At 38.4% G+C, this 22,061-nt stretch overlaps 2 protein-coding genes across 2 annotated transcripts in view; one reads left to right on the top strand and one right to left on the bottom strand.

Annotated features, from left to right (window-relative positions):
* Window positions 1-2,262: 2,262 nt before the first annotated feature.
* On the top strand, window positions 2,263-2,921 carry cdkn1ca (cyclin dependent kinase inhibitor 1Ca). Its single transcript, XM_063483811.1, has 2 exons — window positions 2,263-2,677; window positions 2,755-2,921. Exons 1-2 carry the CDS (start codon window positions 2,263-2,265, stop codon window positions 2,853-2,855), a joined length of 516 nt encoding a protein of 171 aa, XP_063339881.1. The 3' UTR covers window positions 2,856-2,921.
* A 4,524-nt stretch (window positions 2,922-7,445) lies between these two features.
* kcnq1.1 (potassium voltage-gated channel, KQT-like subfamily, member 1.1) overlaps window positions 7,446-22,061 on the bottom strand; it is a 43,948-nt gene continuing 29,332 nt past the window's right edge. The window contains exons 10-18 of the mRNA XM_063481792.1: window positions 21,495-21,633; window positions 19,294-19,320; window positions 18,959-19,015; window positions 15,666-15,795; window positions 11,476-11,551; window positions 9,312-9,406; window positions 9,078-9,124; window positions 8,905-8,966; window positions 7,446-8,068 (exon numbers count right to left, since the gene is read on the bottom strand). Of these exons, the coding sequence (XP_063337862.1) occupies window positions 7,811-8,068; window positions 8,905-8,966; window positions 9,078-9,124; window positions 9,312-9,406; window positions 11,476-11,551; window positions 15,666-15,795; window positions 18,959-19,015; window positions 19,294-19,320; window positions 21,495-21,633 (891 nt within the window). The 3' untranslated portion in view covers window positions 7,446-7,810. The remainder of the gene's footprint in view (window positions 8,069-8,904; window positions 8,967-9,077; window positions 9,125-9,311; window positions 9,407-11,475; window positions 11,552-15,665; window positions 15,796-18,958; window positions 19,016-19,293; window positions 19,321-21,494; window positions 21,634-22,061) is intronic.

Raw genomic sequence — 22,061 nt, forward strand, 5'->3', positions numbered from 1 at the left:
TGCAATACAACTAACTCAAGTATAGGTTGTATATTAAAAAATAATCGTGGGCTCCATGTCTGAAAATTAAAGCCAAAACAGAAGTGCCTCCTCGACTTCTGAAAAAGGTTCAGTGAGGAGAGATCATTTAGAAGAACTGGACATGATTTACTGAGAAAAAGAAATAAATTAACACATTTAGTGATCAGACTCCAATGATCCATCATGGAAGAACAGAATCCCAGCGGTGATAGGATTTAGGACAGGACTCTTCTGAGTCTAGACACTGGTGGTGGTGAAGATGAAGATGGAGGCTGAAGATTGATGTAGCTCTGACCAACTCGGATGAGGCGGAGACGGGGAGGAGGGTGGTTGCACGAATGAGAGTCTGATAGGGAGAATGGCAGAAGAGTACTGAGATTTAAAGCACACAGAGTGGAGGCTAATTGGCCAAAAGAAGGCAGGCAGTGATGTCAGTACTGGGAAAGTGAAAGTGATGTAAAGAACAGACTAGTAGCTGAACACCCAGGAAAGCAGAACAGATAATGTCCATGAGAAAAGCAGAGCCCCAGGCAGGGGTGTCAAATACAAGGCCTGGGGGCCAGAATGCTGCCCCCAGTTTAGCAAAGACTCTAATCCAGTCCCCTGGACAGCTTCAGAAAATGTGAAGGAGTGCATAGTTTTCAGAAATGTAATTGTATTTGTATAAGTTTTCCAATTTTTCCAATTGATAAAGACTGCCCCTCACTACCTACCCCACACAGCCATTCATACTACACTAAAGTAATTAACTATTAGATCAACAATTACATGAGAGAAAAGTTGCTGTTTTTCCAATGTCAGCTAAAGAAATAACAAGATAATGTTCTCTTTTTTTGACTTATGATGGCAGGGTGTAATTCACGGTAGGCCAAGCTTGTTACTAACAAGTAATACCAACATGAGGTTTCACTGTCAGATCAACCCCCCACTCATCAGTTCTGCTTTCAAGACATCAAGATACCAACAATAAAACACTCAGCTTGAGGCTGAGTGTTTTATTGTTTTATTGTGTGCTCCTTGTCACCAAACATGTGGCTACCGCCACCTTTTTACATTCAGTCTTAGAATAGAGTACTGTTGTGCCTGCAAAAAAGCAAAACCGTACCTGATTTAAATTTCAAATCTCCTTCAAGCTAGTCTCCCAACTTGGCTTCACAGACCACTTAATCACAGCTCGTGGGGACTGAACTGCATTTTGCCATCTGGTGTGACAAACAAAAACATTTTATAAACAGAAATAATTGCAAACAATTTAGTGTTGGTTTGTACTTCTTGACAGTTTGCAGCCATGCATGGGTTATAAATGTGCTTGTGTGCACTCATGCTGGGGCATCCTAGGGTATTTAAAAGTAGAACTTGAGGCAGAGACTTCAGCTTGCCCCCCTCATTGGAGCCAGCTCCCAGTTTGGATTCGGGAGACAGACACCCTCTCTACTTTTAAGATTAAGCTCTAAGCTTTTCTTCTTTTAATTTTTAATATTTTTTTTTTATAAAGCTTATAGATAGGACTGGCTAAGGTGATCCCCAATCCCTTAGTTACACTAAAATAGGTGTAGGCTGCTGGAGACTTCAGTCTCTATGTGTTTATACACCAGTTTGCATTTAATCACTAGTTATTATTAATTTAAAAAAAAATTCACATGTATATATACAGGTAAATCTCACTGAGGCAAGAGGTCTCATATTTTAATAAATTTATTGTTGTTCTCTTCCACAGTATGATCGGTTTCCTGAGCCTGGTTCTGCTGCAGGTTTCTTGCTGTTAAAAGGGAGTTTTTCCTTCCCGCTGTCACCAAGTGCTTTTTCATAGGGGGGTCATCTGATGGTTGGGCTTTTCTCTGTTTTATTGTGAGGTCTTTACCTTAAAATTTAAAGTGCGTTGAGGTAACTTTTGTTGTGATTCAAAATAAATAAAATAAAACTGAACTGAATTATGCTGAGTAAGAAGAAATTCTTCGGTGACCACTAGACAGGACTGATTAACAAACACAATCGGGAGCTTTTATCCAATGTTTCAGCTGAGTTTGTCACACAATGATTGGATCACCACCACCACCAGCAACCCCCACACCACGGCTGCCCCTCTCCAACAGCTGCAGCCAATCAGAAGTCTCTTGTCATTGTGCACAAACAAAAAAGTTTTGCGCCCTGCAGCCTTTAAATCAACCTGCAGTCAAGTATTGGGGAGAGCGGACTGCACCACCACCATCACCACCACCAAAAAACTTAACCATTTGAAGGATGGAGCCCATCAGGCGCAGGGAGTCTGTTTGCAGGAGCTTGTTTGGCTCGGTGGACCACAACGAGCTGCGCCGGGACTTGAAGCTGAAGCTTAAGGAGATCATTGAGCAGGACAGCCGGCGCTGGAATTTTAACTTCGAGTGTGAAACCCCGCTGCCCGGCCGGTTTCAGTGGGAGGAAGTACCTGTAGTCTGCACTGCGGCTTCCTATCAGGATCCCGCACGGCCGAAGGACGCTGCCCACGGTTCAGGTGGGGACAGGCCGAGCGACAGCGAAGACGGCGCAGGGACCGACCAGGAGAACTGCTCCAACATCACCAACAAGCGCAAGAGTCTCACTGAAGAGACGCTCCACAGGAGGAAGAGGACGCTCTCCAAACCGGCAGCCAGTCTCAAAGACAATGCACGGATCACAGGTACAGCTTTTGTTTGTTGGCTTATCGACAAATCTAATGCCAAAATATTGACCAATCTCTCTCTCTCCGATTTTCAGATTATTTCGCAAAGAGAAGGAGGACAACAACAACCAAGAGCATCCCGAATCATTTTCACGTCGGTTCTAATGAAGCAGCTCTGCGCAAGACTTTAAGATGAACATGCAGCTGAAAATGACTATTTATGTTTTCATGGACTTTATGGAGCCATGTTCCCCACAACAAATTATTTTGGGGGATTGCTTTTTTTTTTTTTTTTTTTTTTTTTTTTTTTTTTTTTTTTTAGCAGGTCTTGTTTGGGGTTTTTGAGATTACATCTCTTATTAGAATATTTATTCTATTTATGGATGTTATGAATGTTCTTCACTGGCATTTAAAAAAAATCTGTTATACACTCGTGCTGCTAACGTAACTTGTTCTAAAAAAAAGCACTATTTTTTTGGGTCATTATTGTTATATAAAATGAACATGTAGCACATTTCTGTGCATATTACAGTTTTAATAAACTGTGATTATTGATCATTACATTTTATGCCTGTTGACTTTTTTTTAACACCAGGAAACTTTTCATGTAAAGTAACAAATTTGTGATAGTTTCATTTCCATCTCCTATATCAAATCTTTTTAATGTGAATTTTATCTCTAAAACCTCCTTTGATAAAATCAGACATAGCCATTCAGAAGCTCATGGATGATTGCCAGTCAATACTTTACAGATCTATACTTGTCTAAGACATAAATTGAGATCTGCAGCACATCAGTAATACACAATGTTAAAACTACAGATTTGTAATATCCAAAACAATGCGCACCACATTTTGCACTGTGACAGTTTGCTGACACTAAATGGAGCTTAATCTTTTTATCCTCCGGCTGTCAAACGTGTTGTCAGTCTTGTCTTTATATGCAAGACACTGAGACTGCTTTTTCTTACACTAAAATGTTCATCTATTTATAGCCGTGCCCGTTGGTGAACAGGTTTCTAAATTATTGGTTTTTCAATATGACTGCACTCTTATGAGAGAGTACATCTTTAGTGTTTTTGTGCTGTCTTTGCAGCAGACACAGATGAGTAGGTTAATAAGTCTCTCTCTTTCTCTCTCTCTGAAGTCATAGAAAAAAAACTATTCGGGTTGTAAGTTTAGCGATTCAAAGAAGAAAATTGTTTCAGAGTAATTGCATTTTCTGGGTTCTATTATGAGATATTTCATAATCACAATTGTAAGAAATGTGCCGTCAGGCTTTAAATTATATCCATTAATATGAACTGTAATTGCCAAATTAGCCCATTAGAAAAGCCAAATCCCACATAAGTATGTGCACTCCTGCAGTGTTGGGGTTTCAGCTCTAAAGAACTTCAAGAGGCCATCTGGCCTGAGAGCAGGATAATAGCAACAAAGCAGAGCGTGCCATCTATTTCACCTGCAAATCAGCCTTTGGCACTCCTCGACCCCCCACCCCCAGGTCTTCCCTCAGCTTTTCTATTTTCACTTAGTCCCTGTTCATAGTCAAAGTTGCTATCATCCTTGACAAGTGCCTGAAGCAATACCACTTATGCTTATTCTTACTTTGCCTCACGATTGCTCAAATGTCACTTTCCCAAAGGCCTCCTGTTCATACTTGCTGCACAAGCAAGAAAAAAGAAAGACAATAACACTTTTAAAAGGCTGGGTGACGTTGCTAACTGTGTTATTTCTGAATTAGAGACAAATGATCATTAACTTTGTTCCAGTGGATTTATTTTTCAAATGAACTTGTCAAAAATCAATATCAAACTGTCCCAAGGGTCCATAGGTTCCCATAGGATAGAGTATTCCCAGCTTTCCAACTGCAGCAGTAATTACATTCCCTGAAAGAGAAGCATTACAAGCATCAGTACACTATCCGTGAATTTAACTGTCACTAACAAGCCTGCAATGATTGTTTCATGTAATTCTAGAGTGATTTTGCTGAGAGCATTAGAAATGTTCCTTCATAATGAACCATAGGTTGATTAAAAAAACAAAAAACAAAAAACCATCCTGCAAAGGGTACTGCTTTGTTGTGGCTTCTTCTGATTGGGATTTCATTAAATTGTCCAAACTAGAAGAAATTGCAGGAAAGACACGCATTAGGACTTCCACTTGTGTTTGATCACTCAACAAATACAATCTGAGGAAATTGTACCCTTTGATGCAAATAACTGCTGGCTAAATTAGCATGTTAGTGTTTTATTTCTTTTTTCTTTCTGTTTGAAATGTGCCTTACAAATTGCCTTACCAAAGCAGATGCTAAAGAAACATTAAAAAAAGCAGTTCATTGTAGCTTTAGGACATAATGACTGTCTGTATTGTTTGAGTGTTTATAACGCAGATTACTCCAATATCCGAAACAATCCACGCCCTCCCTGTAATGAAACTGCCCCCTCACCCTCTTCCTCGTCGCCACAAAGGCCAAGCACCCTCAGCACACTTTAGGAGGGTGCAGCCCATTGTTGTCCACACCAGAGGCAGATGGTCATTTGGGCCCTTTCTCCACATGGCTACTTGTATGAAGGAATGCCTGGACACCCCATGGATGGTCAGCAGGGAAAAGGTCACCATCTGCCGCTCAAAGGTCAGCTGTCTAAAGAGCATGGTATTAGCCATGCTTTTGACTGTTTCAGTAAACTGGCGAGGACATGACACACAGCACCACCTCATTGTGTTAAAACATGAGTGATGCACAGTACTTGTGGAAGCAGTGACTTGAACGGTGCTCCAGACATTCAAGACAAGGACTCTTAGGCTACATTCACACATTTCGACCCTATGCGACCCATATCCGATCATGGTATAACAGTGTGAACGGCACAAATCCAATATTTTCAAATCCGATCTGGGTCACTTTCGTATGTGGTACTGAATCCGATACATATCTGATGTTTTAAAAAGCGACTGCTGTTTGAATGGTCATGTCGCATTAAATCTGTCTTTTACGTCATTGACACAAGACAGACGCCAATTATCAGCGCCCGAGAAGACATCGCTTCCTGGCCATCCAGTGTAGATGTTAGTGAAACTGTTTGGAAGACAATGTTGGAGAAACGTGAACATTTTATTTGTACTGTATAATCTGCAGATTCGGACAGACATTTCCAACTATCCTTTGAAGCACCGCTCCTCTCTAAAACAGCAATAAGGATAATTATTAGGCCATTTGTAAATAACAAAATAACTTTATAACTTAAAGCAAAATTGGGAAACGTAAAGTCCGAAACAAGTCTTTATATTAAGGGCCATCAGTTAAACAATACTGTTTGGTCTGGGTCTAAACAGAGCGCGTTGTATGTGACGTCTTCTTTTGCGCATGCGGGCCACTTTGAGGGTTCACACTAGAGCGCGTTTGCTGTCGCATTTTATTTGTAGTGTGAACGAGCAGGTTGTGGAAAAAATCAAGATCAAAAGATCAAATCGGATTTGATCAAAAAAATTGGAATTGAGCATTAAGACCTGAAGTGTGAACGTAGCCTTGCTGGATTATTTGCTTTCATTTTTAGTGTGAAATACTGACTTTTTTTTAGTTTGCTTTTCCTTCAAAATACCCATTACAAAAGAAAAATGTCTTACTGTAACTCAAATATTTATCTCACTGGTTTTAGTGAGAGATTCCTCAAGGCCAGCAGACTCAATAGATAGACACTCAGTAATAATTAGTTAAATCTTTTATTGCTACGGAAAAGTTGTGCTAAACAACAAATAGTAACTGAAACTGTATAGTAAATAATGGCATTTATTCAAGCAAAACCTATGAACCTATCAAAGATGAATGCAGTTTAATGTGTTATTTCAAAGAAGGCTTGGTAGTGATGACTTTAAGATATTTTATTTATTCCAGATTTGGGAAATTTATTTTAATTTTTCTTTCTCAATAATTCGACCTTACTTTGAAATTTCAGTAGTCAATATAGTAATAAAAATAATATAATAATTGATTCTAAAGCAATATATGCACCTTAAGCTTTTACTGATTAAAAAACAAATGCAGATTAAAAAGTCTGTAAAAATGTCAGCTACAATGTAAATCAGCACTTCCTAAATTTAAGACTGCCATGATCAATTCAGAAACCTGGATGTTTTCTGTGGCTCACCCAAACCTCTCATTAGAGCTTTGGTCATAATATAAGCAAAAGGTCATGTTTTTCCTTAGATGCAAATTTAACTCATTGCTTATGACATCTCATAGCCCCTTTCTTTCTACATACTTTTTTTCATTATTATGGATATATAAGGCAAATTCAGGATCAGAAATTAGCCAGAAAAGTAATCATATCATATCATATCATAGCATACAAATTCACTTTCAACAACAGCCCACCTGAAGTACCATTACCATCCACTGGGGGGAAGAGGGACTATTGACATAGTCTAAAGAGCTTGGAAAGAAAAGCGTCTGGACTTCTTCAAGTTGCTTGAAGACGTTTCACCTCTCATCCGAGAAGCTTCTTCAGTTATAAGGTCAAATGGTGGAGAGCCCCATATTTAAGTCCTAGGGGGGTGTCCCCCAAGGGGGTCGAGAACCCCCTGTTGATCCTCTACCTAATCAAATGCTATTGCAGGATAATGCTTGAGAAAAAAAGTAACTCAGACTGTAACAGGATTGGTTCATAAAAACATGAACCATTGAAAGTTTTTTGCTTCACATCACACAGGCATGATTATGATTACTGCATTTTTTATTGTCATAAGAGAAAGGAAATCTTCACATTAACAAAAAAGTGAAACAGTGGAAAACAGTGAAAACAGCATTTCATTTGGGATTTTCAAGTGATATATAGAAATGTAAGGCCCCTAAGAGTAATAAAGTTACTACAAATTAATATAATTTCAACATATGCATATGCTAAACAGGAAGAACGGAGGTTGAGGTTGCAGGGTTTTTGGCATTAACCTGAATAAATGTCAAGTACAATACTCAAACCTGGATACTACAAAGATCTAATAGCAATGTAACCGTTAAGAGATATTGCATGCAGTGTTGAATTATTGTTTTTCTCTCACAGATGTCCATATTCCGCATGGTCTGCTGAGACATTCATCATAAATATCTTATACTATACTAAAAGAAGAAAAACTTGGTTTTTGCTTATTGGTTTCATCAGCTCTCATCCTGACTGCCAGTGGTGCTCGGGGGAGGGTTGGGGCAGACCACTGTGCTGGCGGTGTTGGAGGAGGCATACAAAGAGGGTGAAGATAGCTGGTCATAGCTTGGCAGGCTGTCCTGGCTGGGGAGGACATTACAGGTCGGTCCGAGCCTTGACCCGCCCCCACCGTCGCCACCACCAGCATCCTTCTGTTCCAGCAGATATGCGAGGGACTCTGCAATGCGATTCAAAGTCTGGTCCATGTGTGTTATCTGTAAGAGTTCAATCAAATATTCATTTAAGTGACAGCTATGACACCAACAGTGCCTCTTAGTAATTAAAATTAAATTAGGTTTGTTTACTTGTTAAACAAAGGAGCTACAGTTACGTTGTTCATAAAGTTTTAATTAACCCGGGTGGCACAAACAGCATCTTTAGTTTGGGCCAATTATTTTAATGATTGTAGTTTTCATGGTCAGTTATGGTTCTATGATACAGAATTACACTTCAAGAACAGAAACTAAAGTGATGTTTATTACAGGATTATGAAATGAAAATTCTTTAAAAACTTTACACACAGTTTGATCTTTTTTTCATCCAATCACAAATAAGAAAGAGAAAAAAATTACAGATGTATATAAAAACTCAGGGAGGGAATTGCACATTGTGTTCCTTTTTCTTTTCTTTTTTTTGATGCATCTTTGAAATACATGAAAGCAAACAGTTCCTCTTTTTATGCCACAGAACTGGAACAGGCTCTTAAAGTTTTATATTTGAATCAACAAAAACGAGGCCACATGTGTACGCATACATAGTGGCTCATGTTACATTACGGTAAACAAAGGCGGCTCTTGTTGCATTACCCAGAAAATTCCCAAATGCAGTTTATTTTCATGGGTTCACTGAATTGTAAATTGTCATTGTAAACATCCTCTTGGGATAACCCTTGTGAACTGCAATAAAAGTTCAAATTATAGTGCAAGATAAATGGAGACGGAATTAAATATTTTAAATATATTTCTCTTGTACACAGAAAAGAAAGAATCTCAAACACTATAAGGCTGGTGAGTGTTACTGTATTTTTCCACTGAGGTTGCACAAATCCCACCTTGTCCTCCATCCTGTTGAGTCTGGATCCGATAGAGTTGTTGCCTTTGTCTTTGGCTCGGTCTTCAGAGGCAGACAACAGTCAAGTAAATAACAAGACAGAAGGATTAGGTCTGTGGTTTGTACCATAGCTGCTGTAATGTATTTCGAGAAGTCAGTGGAGTGATTCATTACCTGAACCTGTCTGGAACAAAGTTATCTTCCCTAAAGACTGGTCCAGTCTGGGGGAAACAATGGGAGCCTTAAGTTACACTCTCTCTCTACTTCCCCTTTCATCTTCCTAGATCTCCTCCATTCATTTTTTTTTTTAAATATATCTCTTTGCCTTTGACAGCATTGTACACATATATCCATGCTGTACTCAGGGGATATAATTCACATGAAGCTCATCTTATTTAAACCATTTACCGTCTCTGAAGCTCCTTGATGCGCACCATAAGATTGAGGTGACCCTGGGAGTACTGTTCAATCACATCTCGCACATCATACGGTTTCCGAGCTTGCTACAACAGAGAGTTTCAGATTGTTTAATCAAAACGTCATCTCTTTTATTACAAATGTCTTGTCAGGATCAAACCCTTACGAATGTCTTTACATGCCAGAAACTGGATATTCTTTAGAAAATTATCTTGTCAAAGAAACAAATTTTTCATGCAAGAGGATGGTCTATACTCATGTCAAAAAAGAAAGGTTTTACTCATGGCATAGAAATAATTGTAATAATAAAAATAAATGAATGAATGAATGAATGAATGAATGAATGAATGAATGAATGAATGAATCAATCAATCAATCAATCAATCAATCAGTCAATCAATCAATTAATATCATGTGGTCCTAATTTTAAAATTAGTTAAATCAAGCCTCAGGTCAACAACAACACATGACATATTACAGTTTGTCATTACTTCTTTAACAAAAACTAAGCCAAAATTCAGGAGACAGTGTGTGAAAATCTAAGTACACACTTACTGCTTTCATAGGAACTAAAAGGGTAACATTAGTGCACTAGTCTTATTGCTCATCAGCAAGTTTGATGACTTCCATAAGAGCAGAATTTTTGGCAGTTTACTGCTCTGGAGCATTCAGCAGTGTGTTAATACAAAGCCAGCGAGGAAAGACAATAGCAACGATCTTATCTTAGATAAGTAATTGTTGCAAGGCCAGTATTACATAGTATTACAAGGCCACTTTTAAACAATTTTAAGTCCATCATTCCACAGGGAGAAAGATTATTCACACATGGAAAACATACAAAATAATTGCCAGAGTTACTATGAACGGACATGTCAGCAAATTCACCCCAAGGTCAGGCTGTGCAATGCTCAGAGAAATTGCAGAGAAAAAAGGGGGCCTTAAGAGAGCTGTGCATGAATGAATGCCTGCAAATGTTGTAAAGATGTAAAAAATGCTGTAACGTTCCCCCACAATGACATGAGAGACTGATAAAGTCATGTAGAAAACAATTACTTCAAGTTATTGCTGCTGAAGGTGGTTCTACAGCTTACTGAATTATGAGGTATACTTAGCTTCTCACCTACGGCTTCTTCTTTGGCTTAGTTCTTTGTTAAATAAATAATCATAAAGTGTGGTATGTCACACTTTTTCCCCCCTGAAGTTATATTGAATGTTATATGTGAATCATTTAAAGATCTGGTAAGGTCCAGAAGATTTTTTAAAATTATGCCCCGAAATGTAAAAGTTTAGAACAGAAAGAGAGTGCCCTTTCTCTTCCACAGATGTTTGGTGAGGTTTAGAAACCACATATAAAGTAAATCCTGTATACACAGTAATTTTTATTAATTTAATATCATGGAAATGGTATTGTGACTGGCTGATAAAGAACAAAACCTGTACAAAAAAAACCCCACTGAACAGAGGCTACCTGGACATAAAGTGAAGGGGAATTAATTTTTTTTATTATACTTGAAAGCAAAGCAAAAATGCCATATCCGCCACATTAACTTACAACTGAAACAGAATTAAAAAAAACCTGAGATTGTCTCTTCAGTTTTTGTTCATTAGGAATGATCCAATACATTCTCAAGCTTTTGCTTGTGGCACAGCTAGCTTTTCATGGCTTGAGCCTTTGATTAGAATTAGAGAAGTCATAAAAGCGTTACTAGTGTGACAACGTGTAACATCATCTAAAAGAAAAAAAACATACAGTATAGGACTCATATCCAGATCCAGTCATCTTTTTTCCACAACCAATTCAAAAACCTATTACTATAATGATGCTGCTGATCTGAACTGCTCATTTGCAAACTCAGCTGAACCACTGCTTGCTGTGACCCTGGGGCAAAGTGTATTATTGTTGCTCCCCAATCTCTACTTTTGCATTTGATGTTTGCACAGTGACAGTGTGACAGTAAATAACAGTACAGTACTTAGTTAATAACTACTGAAATGTTAGAAATGAATAAATACTGCTTAGTGAAACCAAGCTGTTAGTAGGTGTTCAGAGTATGCAGATAGGTTACGCAATTTTAAGTAGAGAACATAAACATCAATTATTTCCCAATGTGTGATTATTATGCTTTTTTTGCTATTAAAAAATTGTAATAATTACCTGGAAATTTCTCTTGGCCACAAAATAACGCATTCTCTGGATCACCCGGATGGCTTTTCGGTGAGACTCTGTGAGTCTGTGAAAAACACATTTGCATCAAGGTTGGTTGTCTTCAACCTGCTACACTTGTTTACACCCCTTCTTTCATTGAATTGAATGAATGTGTGAAACTATGAAAAAGCTGGCAGACATTAGCCTTCATACCTGAACTCTTATCAGTATAGGCAAAAATATTAAATTTCATTATTACTGCTTCATCTACATCAAAAGCCTCTCCTCTATTACTTGTCTTCCTTTGAATGTGATGAAGGTGAGTTACAGAAAGAACAAAGGCGGGTAATTTTCAAGGTCTGCACATTTCTCGAAAAATCATTAGCACAAAGCTTAGAGTGATTGTCGGGCATTTAGCCTCCATTATTATGTTGTGGGAATTATTAAATAGGTATTACTTAACAGTCTCATTACCCTGGAAAAGCAGTGAGCGAGTATGTGAGGTGGGAGCGCAGCGAGTTCTTTGTCAAGTCCGGTGTATAACAAGGTAGGTGAGAGTCTCATAATGGACTTTTCAGAGGCAATGCAATGGGCTGATTTTCAAATACAGCTTTCATAACATTTTGTCAAATTAGTACTATGAAACGTCAATAATGTGCTCCTGAACTATTATAGAATCCATTTTACATCATAAAAGGATTATGTGGTAGTGATATAAGCAGAAGCCAGGCAGTGAGACAAATTTCTTTTAGCTCTAATGGCAAATTGTGACTTCTTCAGAAAAAAGGGAAGCGTTTCAATATCAAAGATGTTTCTTTAATATTTTCACCTACCATTAATGAACACTGTGATGTGAACATCCTAGGGATCTGTAAGGTTATAATCCTTAAAGAAATGGTTAAATATTTTGGAAATGGAGCTTATTAAACTTAAAAAGAGGAGATCTAAGACTGGAATTAAGAGACAGTTTGTTTTACGTAGCACAAAGAATAAAAAGAGGAGCTTAGCCTTGTTCTATCTAAAGCATCCAAGTCTACCTATTAGCAAGCTTAGTAATTAACTCTGTACAGTTTTAAAGGGGATTATGTGCTGGACTACGTATTCTAGGCTTCCTCAGTAGAAACCAAAGTCACTATGATGATTTTATGTTCAACAGAGATCTTAACGAATAGTCAGCTACATTAGTGGTATTGAGACAAACATGATGCTTAAAGCACCCAAAGGAAAAAGATTTTTTAAATCCTGTTTGGGGAAAGTCAGCAAACATTTTTTTCATTTCTTTTATCAGATTTAATGGGTGATTTTATATATGCAGTTTTTAATGGCCTGGTGACATCAGATATTCAGTGCTTCAAAATAAGTACCTGATGTGTTGAGAAGTGAGATTCTAGAGGGCTTGAAGGAAGTGAGTAAGCATATTTTTCACTCTCATTTTTTTTGTAGTAACAGCCATCAGTGAACTTTATTAATGTTGATCATTGTCATGGTCTGAGTACATCAATCATGTAGTCTGCATATATATGTGTGTGTTGCAGATGCAAAAGTTTTGATCTTTACTCCACTGGAGTCACTAGGCAACATGTTGGGCAGTTTTTTAAGTCAACATCAGAATTCAAATCCACCAGCTGACTGGAGGGTTTCTGTGTGGAGTTTGCATGTTCTCCTCATGCATGTGTAGGTTCTTTCTGAGTACATCGTCTCAAAGACGTGTGGTTTAGGTTAATTGGAATTTCTAAATTCCCTATTAGCTATGATTGTGAGAATGAATGATTGTCTGTCTCTCTCTGTGGCAGTCCTGTAGATGGACTGGTGACCTGTCCAGAGTGTGCTCTGCCTTTTGCCCTATGATAGCTGGGATAGGCTCCAATCCCACCCGCAACCCTAAATTTGATAAGTGGAATGAAATCCCACGGATTAAAGCCTTAGCAAGATTAGAAGGATGTCTTTGGAGCTGTTAGGGGATACTTGATTGTGCTATTTAATATATATAGTGCTATTTAAATAGCACCTAAATGTGCTATTTAATGCAGTAAAGGCATTTTGATTACTATTAGTGCCATATATTCTGTTAGAATGGTCTACTGAGCAGTGTTTTGTCTTCCATCAGATGCCTCTGAGGAATCAAAAGAACTCGGTAAAGTGTTGATATTAATAATTCATTATTATTAGCTGTCATGCTTTGACAGTTCAAAAAGTTACACTTATGATCAGTATTGAACCAATGCTTTTGTTATCACTATGAGTTACGAGGACTTTTCAAACAGGAGTAAACATCCATAAATTTTTTTAAGGTGACATGGATTCTGACTGACTGTGTCTCCACATTGAGAATAATTTATAATATATAAGTAAATACAGGTGGGTTACATGCAATAATACATGCAATTCTCTAACTTTGAAAAAATTCATTCTGCTGCTGTCTGCTTCTGCGAGGTATGTAATAAACTCAGAGAGAAGACTTCCAAAAACAGCTGAAATCTACACTTTGTGTAACTTCAAACCCCTGCCTTATATTTATTAGTAGTAGTGATCAATAATGTAGCCCACAGAGTCTGTCTTCATCATAGAAATTTGTGCTTTAAAAAATATGAAACCCAAGCAAATAATGGTTGTTGAACATTCCTCGGGTGCTCTTTGTGCATTTTTGTGCATTTTTGAAAAGTCTAAAGGCACATGAACTCCGCTCTTTGTACTGTCGACATTTTTATGCTGAAATGTGGAAAATGACTGATATTAAAACGTTGTCAAAAAAGCCTTTTTAGCATTTATATTATTATTATTATAGATTGCAATCCTGTTTTTTTCTAATGTTACTGATAATTGGAGAATTCTTCAAAAAGATCCAGTATTTTCTGAGCTAAAAAAAATTCACAAAGTTGCACTTTAGAGATCTGCACTCATGCCATGTCTGAAAGTGAGACTTAAACATTACTAGGTCTGCCTTAGCAAGGCTGGAGTTGTCATCAGGGCACATAATTTGACTATTCAGATGCCATCAAATTAACAGAAAGACAGAAGGAGCTAAAGAACTAAGCTCTTGTAACCTTTTTTTTAGTAATTGCTGTAATAGCTGAGATCAGATGGAATTTGCACAGGTCTTGTTTCAGTATGTTCAATTAAAACCTGTGTTGCTAACAGAAAATTTTTTGCCTTGACTTTTCCCTCCTTCATTCAATAAAGGAAAACATTTTCGCAGCTACCTTTACTCATCCCTTCCCTTTATTCCAAATGCTTCATGTGATTGGTATAAACAAAAATGCAATGTGAAAAAGATTTTCAAAAAAGTGTCTATGAAGCTGTACACACACTTTTTTCTTTTATTATGACTTTAAAAGCTCTGTCTTCTGGGCAACTGGGGGTGTAATTTTCGTTTGTTTGTGACAAATGTTTGGCAGTTTTGTTGAAAGTCTCAGTACCTCGATTATTATCAATTTGCTGAAACATAGTGCACTGCAAAGTCGAAACTGGCAGCTGCAGAAATATGACTCCTGGGAAGTATTCCATAGCGAGAATCTATACACCACGATTTGTACCAATGACTAAACTGAGCTATTCTCCAGTCTTATAAATAAAATAAAACTGACAAATTGGTGTTAAATATGTAACAAAGCATGTAATCAAAGACAAACCTGGTGAAGAGAAACACATTCTTCAAGGTTTTTTTTTCTCTCATATTTTTGGTGTTGTCTCGTCATGGATAACTCAAAGTGTAGTATCTTATAATGGCACAATGCAGCATGGGATTTGATGTGGCGCTGCTCTATGAGAACAGCTGGTTACGTATTTTGAAGTCAGCAGAGCACAGAGTGATCTTTGCCAACAACGCTGCTGCATGCATTTCCCACTCTGCATCATTACTCCTCCGTTTAGAAAGTAGTCCCACGGGTCAAAACTGTCGCTCCATTTGTTTCACTTACTGTGCACTCACATTGCACTGCAGTTACTTAACACTCATTTCCTCATATCACTCTCAGTCTCTAGCTGTGCAAGTGCCTCGGCAAATGCAAGTGATTTTTTTTTCCTGATACACACTCATTACACAGTAGAGACACGAGCCCTCTGGGGTTTGGCATATTTCAAAGGTTAATTACAAATAGCGAAAAAAAAAAACCCAAAACAAAATGCATAAAAACCTTCCCTGTCATGGTCATTAAAACGAACGTACACATAAACACAGAATCCTATGGTGGTAAACTCACTGTGACACTGAGGAGGCTGGGGCCAGTTCATTCTCTCTCTCTGGCTCCAGCTCCATGTCGTCTGCAAAGCTGCAGTTCCTCTGGAGCGCGCTGGGGGAGTGGACTTCTAAAAGGCCAGGGCTTCTTTTCACTGCACGTTCACCCACAGACACCCAGAAACACACTCATTAGACTTTAGCTATTAATATGTGTCTGTAGTGACACTGCAGATAAAGTTTCGCTGTGTACATCCTGTTCAAACAGGTTTTGCGATTTACACTTACTTACACATTTAAATGTATTCTAATTTCTCTTAATGCACTCGTGTTGTGTATGCTGATATAACCAACAACAAAAATATGCCCATATGTTGCATTAAAAGTAACATTATCTGAAGACAGTGGAAAGGGGGAAAAAAAGACATTCCTATGGTAGCTTTCAGAATCGCTAGTGATTTAGTGAGGGCTTGTGAACTGTGGGAAAATTAGGGACTCGTGTGACCTGGGATCTTGACTCTCCAGAGCTCTGTTTAGGATTATAAAAGTGCTGTATTTAGATGGGAAAAGAGATCTGAATTTACAGCTACAGTCATCTTGCAAAAACAGGGAAGAGACGAAACGACTCCGTTTGGATAGACACAGATGGTTTTTGGGGTTTTTTTTTTGTAGATCTTCTCAAATGCAACATGCCAGCAAGGTGGCACTTTCTGTTCCTTGCGACATAAACTTGGAGGACAGACGTTTTTGTGTCTTTTAAAATTTTAAAATTTAATAAAAAAAATGAAAGACAAAATGTAACCCCTCAATTATCCAAATCTGCCACTGGAGTGTTTTGAAACTGCACCAGTAAGAGAAGTGTGACACAACAGGTTCATGATTTAGATGTGTGAAATATATATATAAAAAAAAAAAAAAGGTGTTAAATGGCACTGCTTGAAATGCACTGTAAATCAAATGATCTTAATTGGTGTTGTCATCTGGTGACAAGACTTGCCCTGACAAGCACACTGATATTTCTCAATAACAGAATGCAGGAAAATGTTTTAACTCCCTGCTGGGCAGCTTTTTAGATGAAATGCCAAACATTACTTTGCATATCAGCTAAACACATCAGACCTTTACTCCTTTTGGCAACAACACTTCAAACTGTATGTAACATCACACCTGACCCACATGATGAAACCAAAACTTGTTGCAACTAAAACTGAAAAATGAAGCCAGCACACCAGTGCCAAAAATCTGCAGTTCCTGGAATGACCACTTGAAGTCGATTTCAAAAGTAAGTCATTCTTCATAGACATCCATGTTCAAATTTCTAACTTTACAACAGAAATATGCATTTTTTTTCTTCTGGGAAAAGGCTTCAATCTCTACAGAGGTTTCTCAAATGACATCATATGCACACCGTTGGCCTCCTCCATCATAAGGGAACCACAAGGGAAAAATGTGTAATCCAGTTGGTGAGTGGTTCTTGGAAGCTGCTTTCATGCCACTAGGTGAAGTTGGTCATAAAGAAGGTGCTGCACCAAAAACCTGCTTGGTGTGGTTGAAGATTGCTGCAGCTTTTACATCAAAGATACTAATTTTTTCTACAAACCTTCGCTTTATAAGAAAACTTATAAAAGTGCAACACAAACTCGACACAAACTCATTTTACCTTTCCAAGCGTAGTAGGCGGGCCCAGGTACGTACGTTCTTTTAGAGCAGAGCTACAGATTAAAAATGCCCAAGGCGAAGCGGTCAAAAGTCTGGCTGTACTTCACAGCAAAAGATGCAAACTCAGCAGCCTGCAACAAGTGCTTTAAGGTGACACTGTGCAAAGGAGGTAACTCCTCGAATCTGATGAAACACCTGGCGACGTATAGCATTTTGTTAAAAGCCGAGAAATGCACCGTATTTGATAGCTTGCTGCGAGACCTCACACCGTGCACATCTACTGCGGGTGTGGTGCCTGTTATCGGACATGGAGTTAGCAACATCCCCCAAGAACTAGAAGAGTAGAGTCCTGGCCCCTAGCCCTGCCAGTGTAGCAGAAATGATGACGGATGATGATGGCAGCAGCAGCCGTTCTTCTCTGGGCGAGTAGCTTAATGTTGTTCTTGTGTAATTTACGTTGAGTAGGCTAACCATGTTATTAAATTAATGCACGTAAGGTGAACTAGCAAACACCGTCGTAGTTACATGCGGCTGTCTTCTTGTTTGATGGCAGATACTCCCTTCACCCTGGCCAAAAAGGCTAAAATGACCAAAGAAAAAGTGGGAAACAGCTAAACATGAGAGGTTTTTGGACAAAGTTGGTGTTTTTTCCATTGATTAAGCACTGCTTCCAGCCAAGAGTGATACCATATATGCCCTATAGCTGCAGAAAAGGCTAACATTGTTATCTTCTTACAAAAAAACAGCTAAACATGAGAGGTTTTTGGACAAAGTGTGTGTTCTCCATTCTTTAAGCACGGGTTCGAGCATCGTTTAAGCACCGGCACCGTTTCAAAAGTACCGGTTTGGTACTGGTATCGGATAAAACCTAAACGATACCCATCCCTAGTGCCTCACTTGTGTCACACTTTTATAGTTTCATTACCATTTGAAGAGTAGTTGGCAAATGTTTGCAGTCTCAGACAACCTGGCATGTTTCCTATTAACTGTGGGCAACCGGAGTTAGGGACCAAAGCAATCACATACAGGCTTTTGGTTCAGCACCTTCTTCGCAACCTAGCAACAGCTAAGAACCTCCAAGATCCATTTGGTAATGCATATTTTTCCCTTGCCAGATTATTGTGCACCGTCTCTAGGGCATCGTGACTGAGGTCTTACTGAATTGATCATACATAGTCACACATCAAAAATGGTGGACCACTTAACATCACGTGGTTAGCAGTCGTAAGACCACAAAACCTCACTAGCTAATTTTCTTTCTTATGACATTTGTAGAGGGGTTTAAATTGTTAAGGCATTAGCATTATTAAGGGCCTGGACACTTTGAGAGACAGGAAGGTGCCATGTTGTCTCACTCAGTGTTTCATTACACTAAAGGATACTCCAGTGAATCGGCTGTTCTGTAGGCTGTGTATTTTCTCAGGTGTCCATTTTGTGCACAACCTTTTTTTTTTGGTGGTCATAATTAACATCCAATCTAACAAGCAAGCAGCAGTAAAGATGGCGAAGGTCAGAATACTAAACTCAAGGCTCCAAAACAATAATCCACAACCTCATGAGTGTCATCTCTTTGGCCATGTGCACCTTTTATATGAACGCCAGACTGTATATTCAAGGCAAACAAAGTAACATAAAAACATCATTAAGCTCTGAAGTTACCTGGAGGTGGTGAGCTGAACTGAAGAGAGGACAAAGATGTCCAGGACTGCTGGCGATCTGAAGAATACATGATGGAAAACACAAGCATAAATTATTAACTTTAATTATCCTGAAAAATAAATATGGCACTTGGAATCCTTTTTCATTGTCATTAGTCATTAAGAAAACAACACAACATTTCATTACCTCATGGGTGCCTGACTAAGAAAGCATGCTGTTATAAAACTTGACAATGACAAAAAGTGACTTGATGGGTTGTTAAAAATAAGCATTAGGAGAGGATAGCGAGTGCACAGAGGACATGACCAGGATGTGGACACTAACATGCAGCTCACCACATCCTCCCAGAGTGTAGAGTCCTGCTAAATCAGGCATATGGACAAAACACAAAGAGAAAAAAGACACAAGCAAGGAAGTAGGCAGTTAAGTTGGATGGAAGAAACACAACGAGAATTAAAAAGGGGCAGAAAGACTTAAAATGTAAAAAGAAACACCACATCTGCAATACACCTGATAGTTCTTTTTATTATGAACTGAAAAACACTGATGGAAAATTACTTTCCTCCAGTTTTTCCACTCTTGCAATCAAAATTATAGTGACTTGTATCTATTTTATGTAACCACATACCCAGTGAACAGAATTATGAGGAATAATTGCCCACACTGCAGAGATAACCAACAAGGTTAACGCAGGGATGAAATTGTTCAATGCAAAAGACAGGATATGCTTTTAGTGTAAGCTGAAAACTCTGTAAGCAGCTGAGCACTTGAGCCAGCATCAGTGCCTGCATCCCCTCACCCCAAGCATACAACAGATGGCAATGTAGCAACTTAGTAAAAAAATGAACGTGTTAAAAGCATCATGCTGTAAATGTAAGATGTGCAGTAGACCTGTAGCATCAGAGATCGTGAAGTGCACTGACATGCATAGAACCGTACAATGGTGCAAATTAAATTCTGCCCTTGTACTGAGAAGTAAGTGCAAAGCAAAACCATTGGCACTGTTGTGTTGGTGGTGCTGCAGTCACCCATGTAAGCAGCTTTTCACATTACCAGATTGTGTTAAAGAAAGAGGTTATATAATGAGGGCCTGAAAAGAGTAGCATCCAATTAGATGTTTATATATTATAGATGTGCTAAAACTGTCCATATTTATCTCCTTGAAAAAGTAAACAGATGGTCCTCTCCTGTGTCTTGGTCGGTCAGTCTACTAGATCAGGCTATCCATTAATGTCCTTTATACAGCAGTGAGAGGGGTAATAATGATGATCTTTTGAAAAGGTATAAAATAGGCTACTCGGTGAGCAGAACAACATTAGGGAATACACTCTGAGAGAAATGAATGAATATGGAAAAGGAACTGACAGGGAAAAAAATGAAAGAGGCATTTTCAAGGATGATATTGAATTAGTGAGTATATGTTACTTCAGCAAAAGTTCCTCAGCTTGTTTTTTGATGAGAATAGCTCAAATATTCTCAGCCCCAAAAGGCTGCAGCCCCCACTCTCCATGACAGGATGTTGTAAACCAGGAAGTTAGAAAGTGGGGCATATGATGTTTTGGAAAAGTAACTCACATTTTGATTTGTTTGTATGTAGGCTTTAAAATACCACATAGTCCCTTGAATGAGAAAATCTGTGACTACACTGACCACAAGAATGGGAGCGTTAACATTAAAGGGTTAAAGATGGCTGCTGATTGCTAAAGTTAGCCACACTCTAATTGAATATTAAATTGCGTCTGTGCAATGCTATGCAGTGCGCATGCTCCACATGATACACAATACATTTAGTTCAATTTGACCAATGTTAGATGTGTTGAGTAGTTTCAAATGGCTCTTAAATACTAATGCAAGGACAGTGTTTCATTGTACTGTCTAGCTCGTGATTCAGACTGTTGTCAGGAACACTTCTATCATTTATACGTTAAAGTAAAATAACGTAAAAAAAAGTCATTCAGTGTCAGTGAAAAGGAAAAGGGAAAACTTTGACCTGCTGGTGGCACTACTCCTGAGCTATCAGAAAAGGTTTGATTTGAAGTATTTAAAATGAACTCAAAGTAGTTGGAGTACACAACATAACCTTAAGTGACACTGACAGAATGCAGTATTGATTTGAATACCTTCTTTATTTGACTCCTAGTTCTTCATCATTGATTCAGCAGCACTGTGTGTTGTGTAGATTTTTATAAGTTCAGCAGAGGACCCTTGCAGTTCATACTCATCAATGCAACCTCACGTTATATTCCTGCAATGCGCTCACCTATTTTTAATGTTTGGACTTTGTCCTCTTCACCTGCTGTGGACAGCCTTATATCTGCAGTTTAAATTCAACATTTTTTATTTTCCGTATCATGAAAGAATTTTTGGTTTGACACCTGAGCAGCACTAATGAAATCTTTACTCATTAAGTGATGCTGTGAGTATTCTGATTTGAAGGAAAGAACAGGCACCACTCCATATATCTACACACTTGCAACAAACATCAGTCTGTTTTCTTCTAGAAACTGTTCTTCACTCTTTCAGTAGGTTTTAGTACCTGTGCCAACAGTGCTGTAAACATCTGAACTCATCTCCCTTCCGCTGTCAAACACAGAGTCGAAGGTGATGCTCGGAACTGTGGGGGAAGTTGGACCATTATCCTTGTCACTGCTCTTCAACTTCTTCCTCATCTTCACCTGTTCGAGAAAATGCAAACAGCTCAATGAAGTGTTTGGCTGCAACTTGAGTGACACAAAAGGGTAACCGTGTTCACCGTGTGGGAAAAACATTTGGAGTTACATTTTGATTTTGCAGCCAAAGTCTTAACTGTCAAACCGAATTAGATTTAGCAGCCGGTAAACCTTCGTAAACATAAAGGCATATCAGTCGCCAAATTAAGTGATGTAATGATCTTCATAATCTGCCTACCTTTCTCTACCGCCACTCTCTGTTTTAAAAAGTGTAGAGCTGTCATGCATTTAAATAATTTATCATTTCTGTTGATGATAATTACATGGAAATACAGTAGGAGGATCAGAGTCTAAAAAGAGGGGCAAAATAAACACTGTTACTGACTGAGCATAAGCAACATTTAAAAACAGATGCATTAGTAGATGTATGGTTG

The sequence above is a fragment of the Pelmatolapia mariae genome, linkage group LG1 (genome assembly GCF_036321145.2).
Source record: "Pelmatolapia mariae isolate MD_Pm_ZW linkage group LG1, Pm_UMD_F_2, whole genome shotgun sequence".
In the NCBI taxonomy this organism is placed as follows: Eukaryota; Metazoa; Chordata; class Actinopteri; order Cichliformes; family Cichlidae; genus Pelmatolapia; species Pelmatolapia mariae.

What these genes read in the sequence shown, in the direction of transcription:
- cdkn1ca (XM_063483811.1), top strand. Translation starts at nt 2,263, where the DNA reads ATGGAGCCCATCAGGCGCAGGGAGTCTGTTTGCAGGAGCTTGTTTGGC. An exon ending in AGACAATGCACGGATCACAG is followed by an intron (nt 2,678 to 2,754) that starts GTACAGCTTTTG and finishes TCCGATTTTCAG; the next exon opens with ATTATTTCGCAAAGAGAAGG.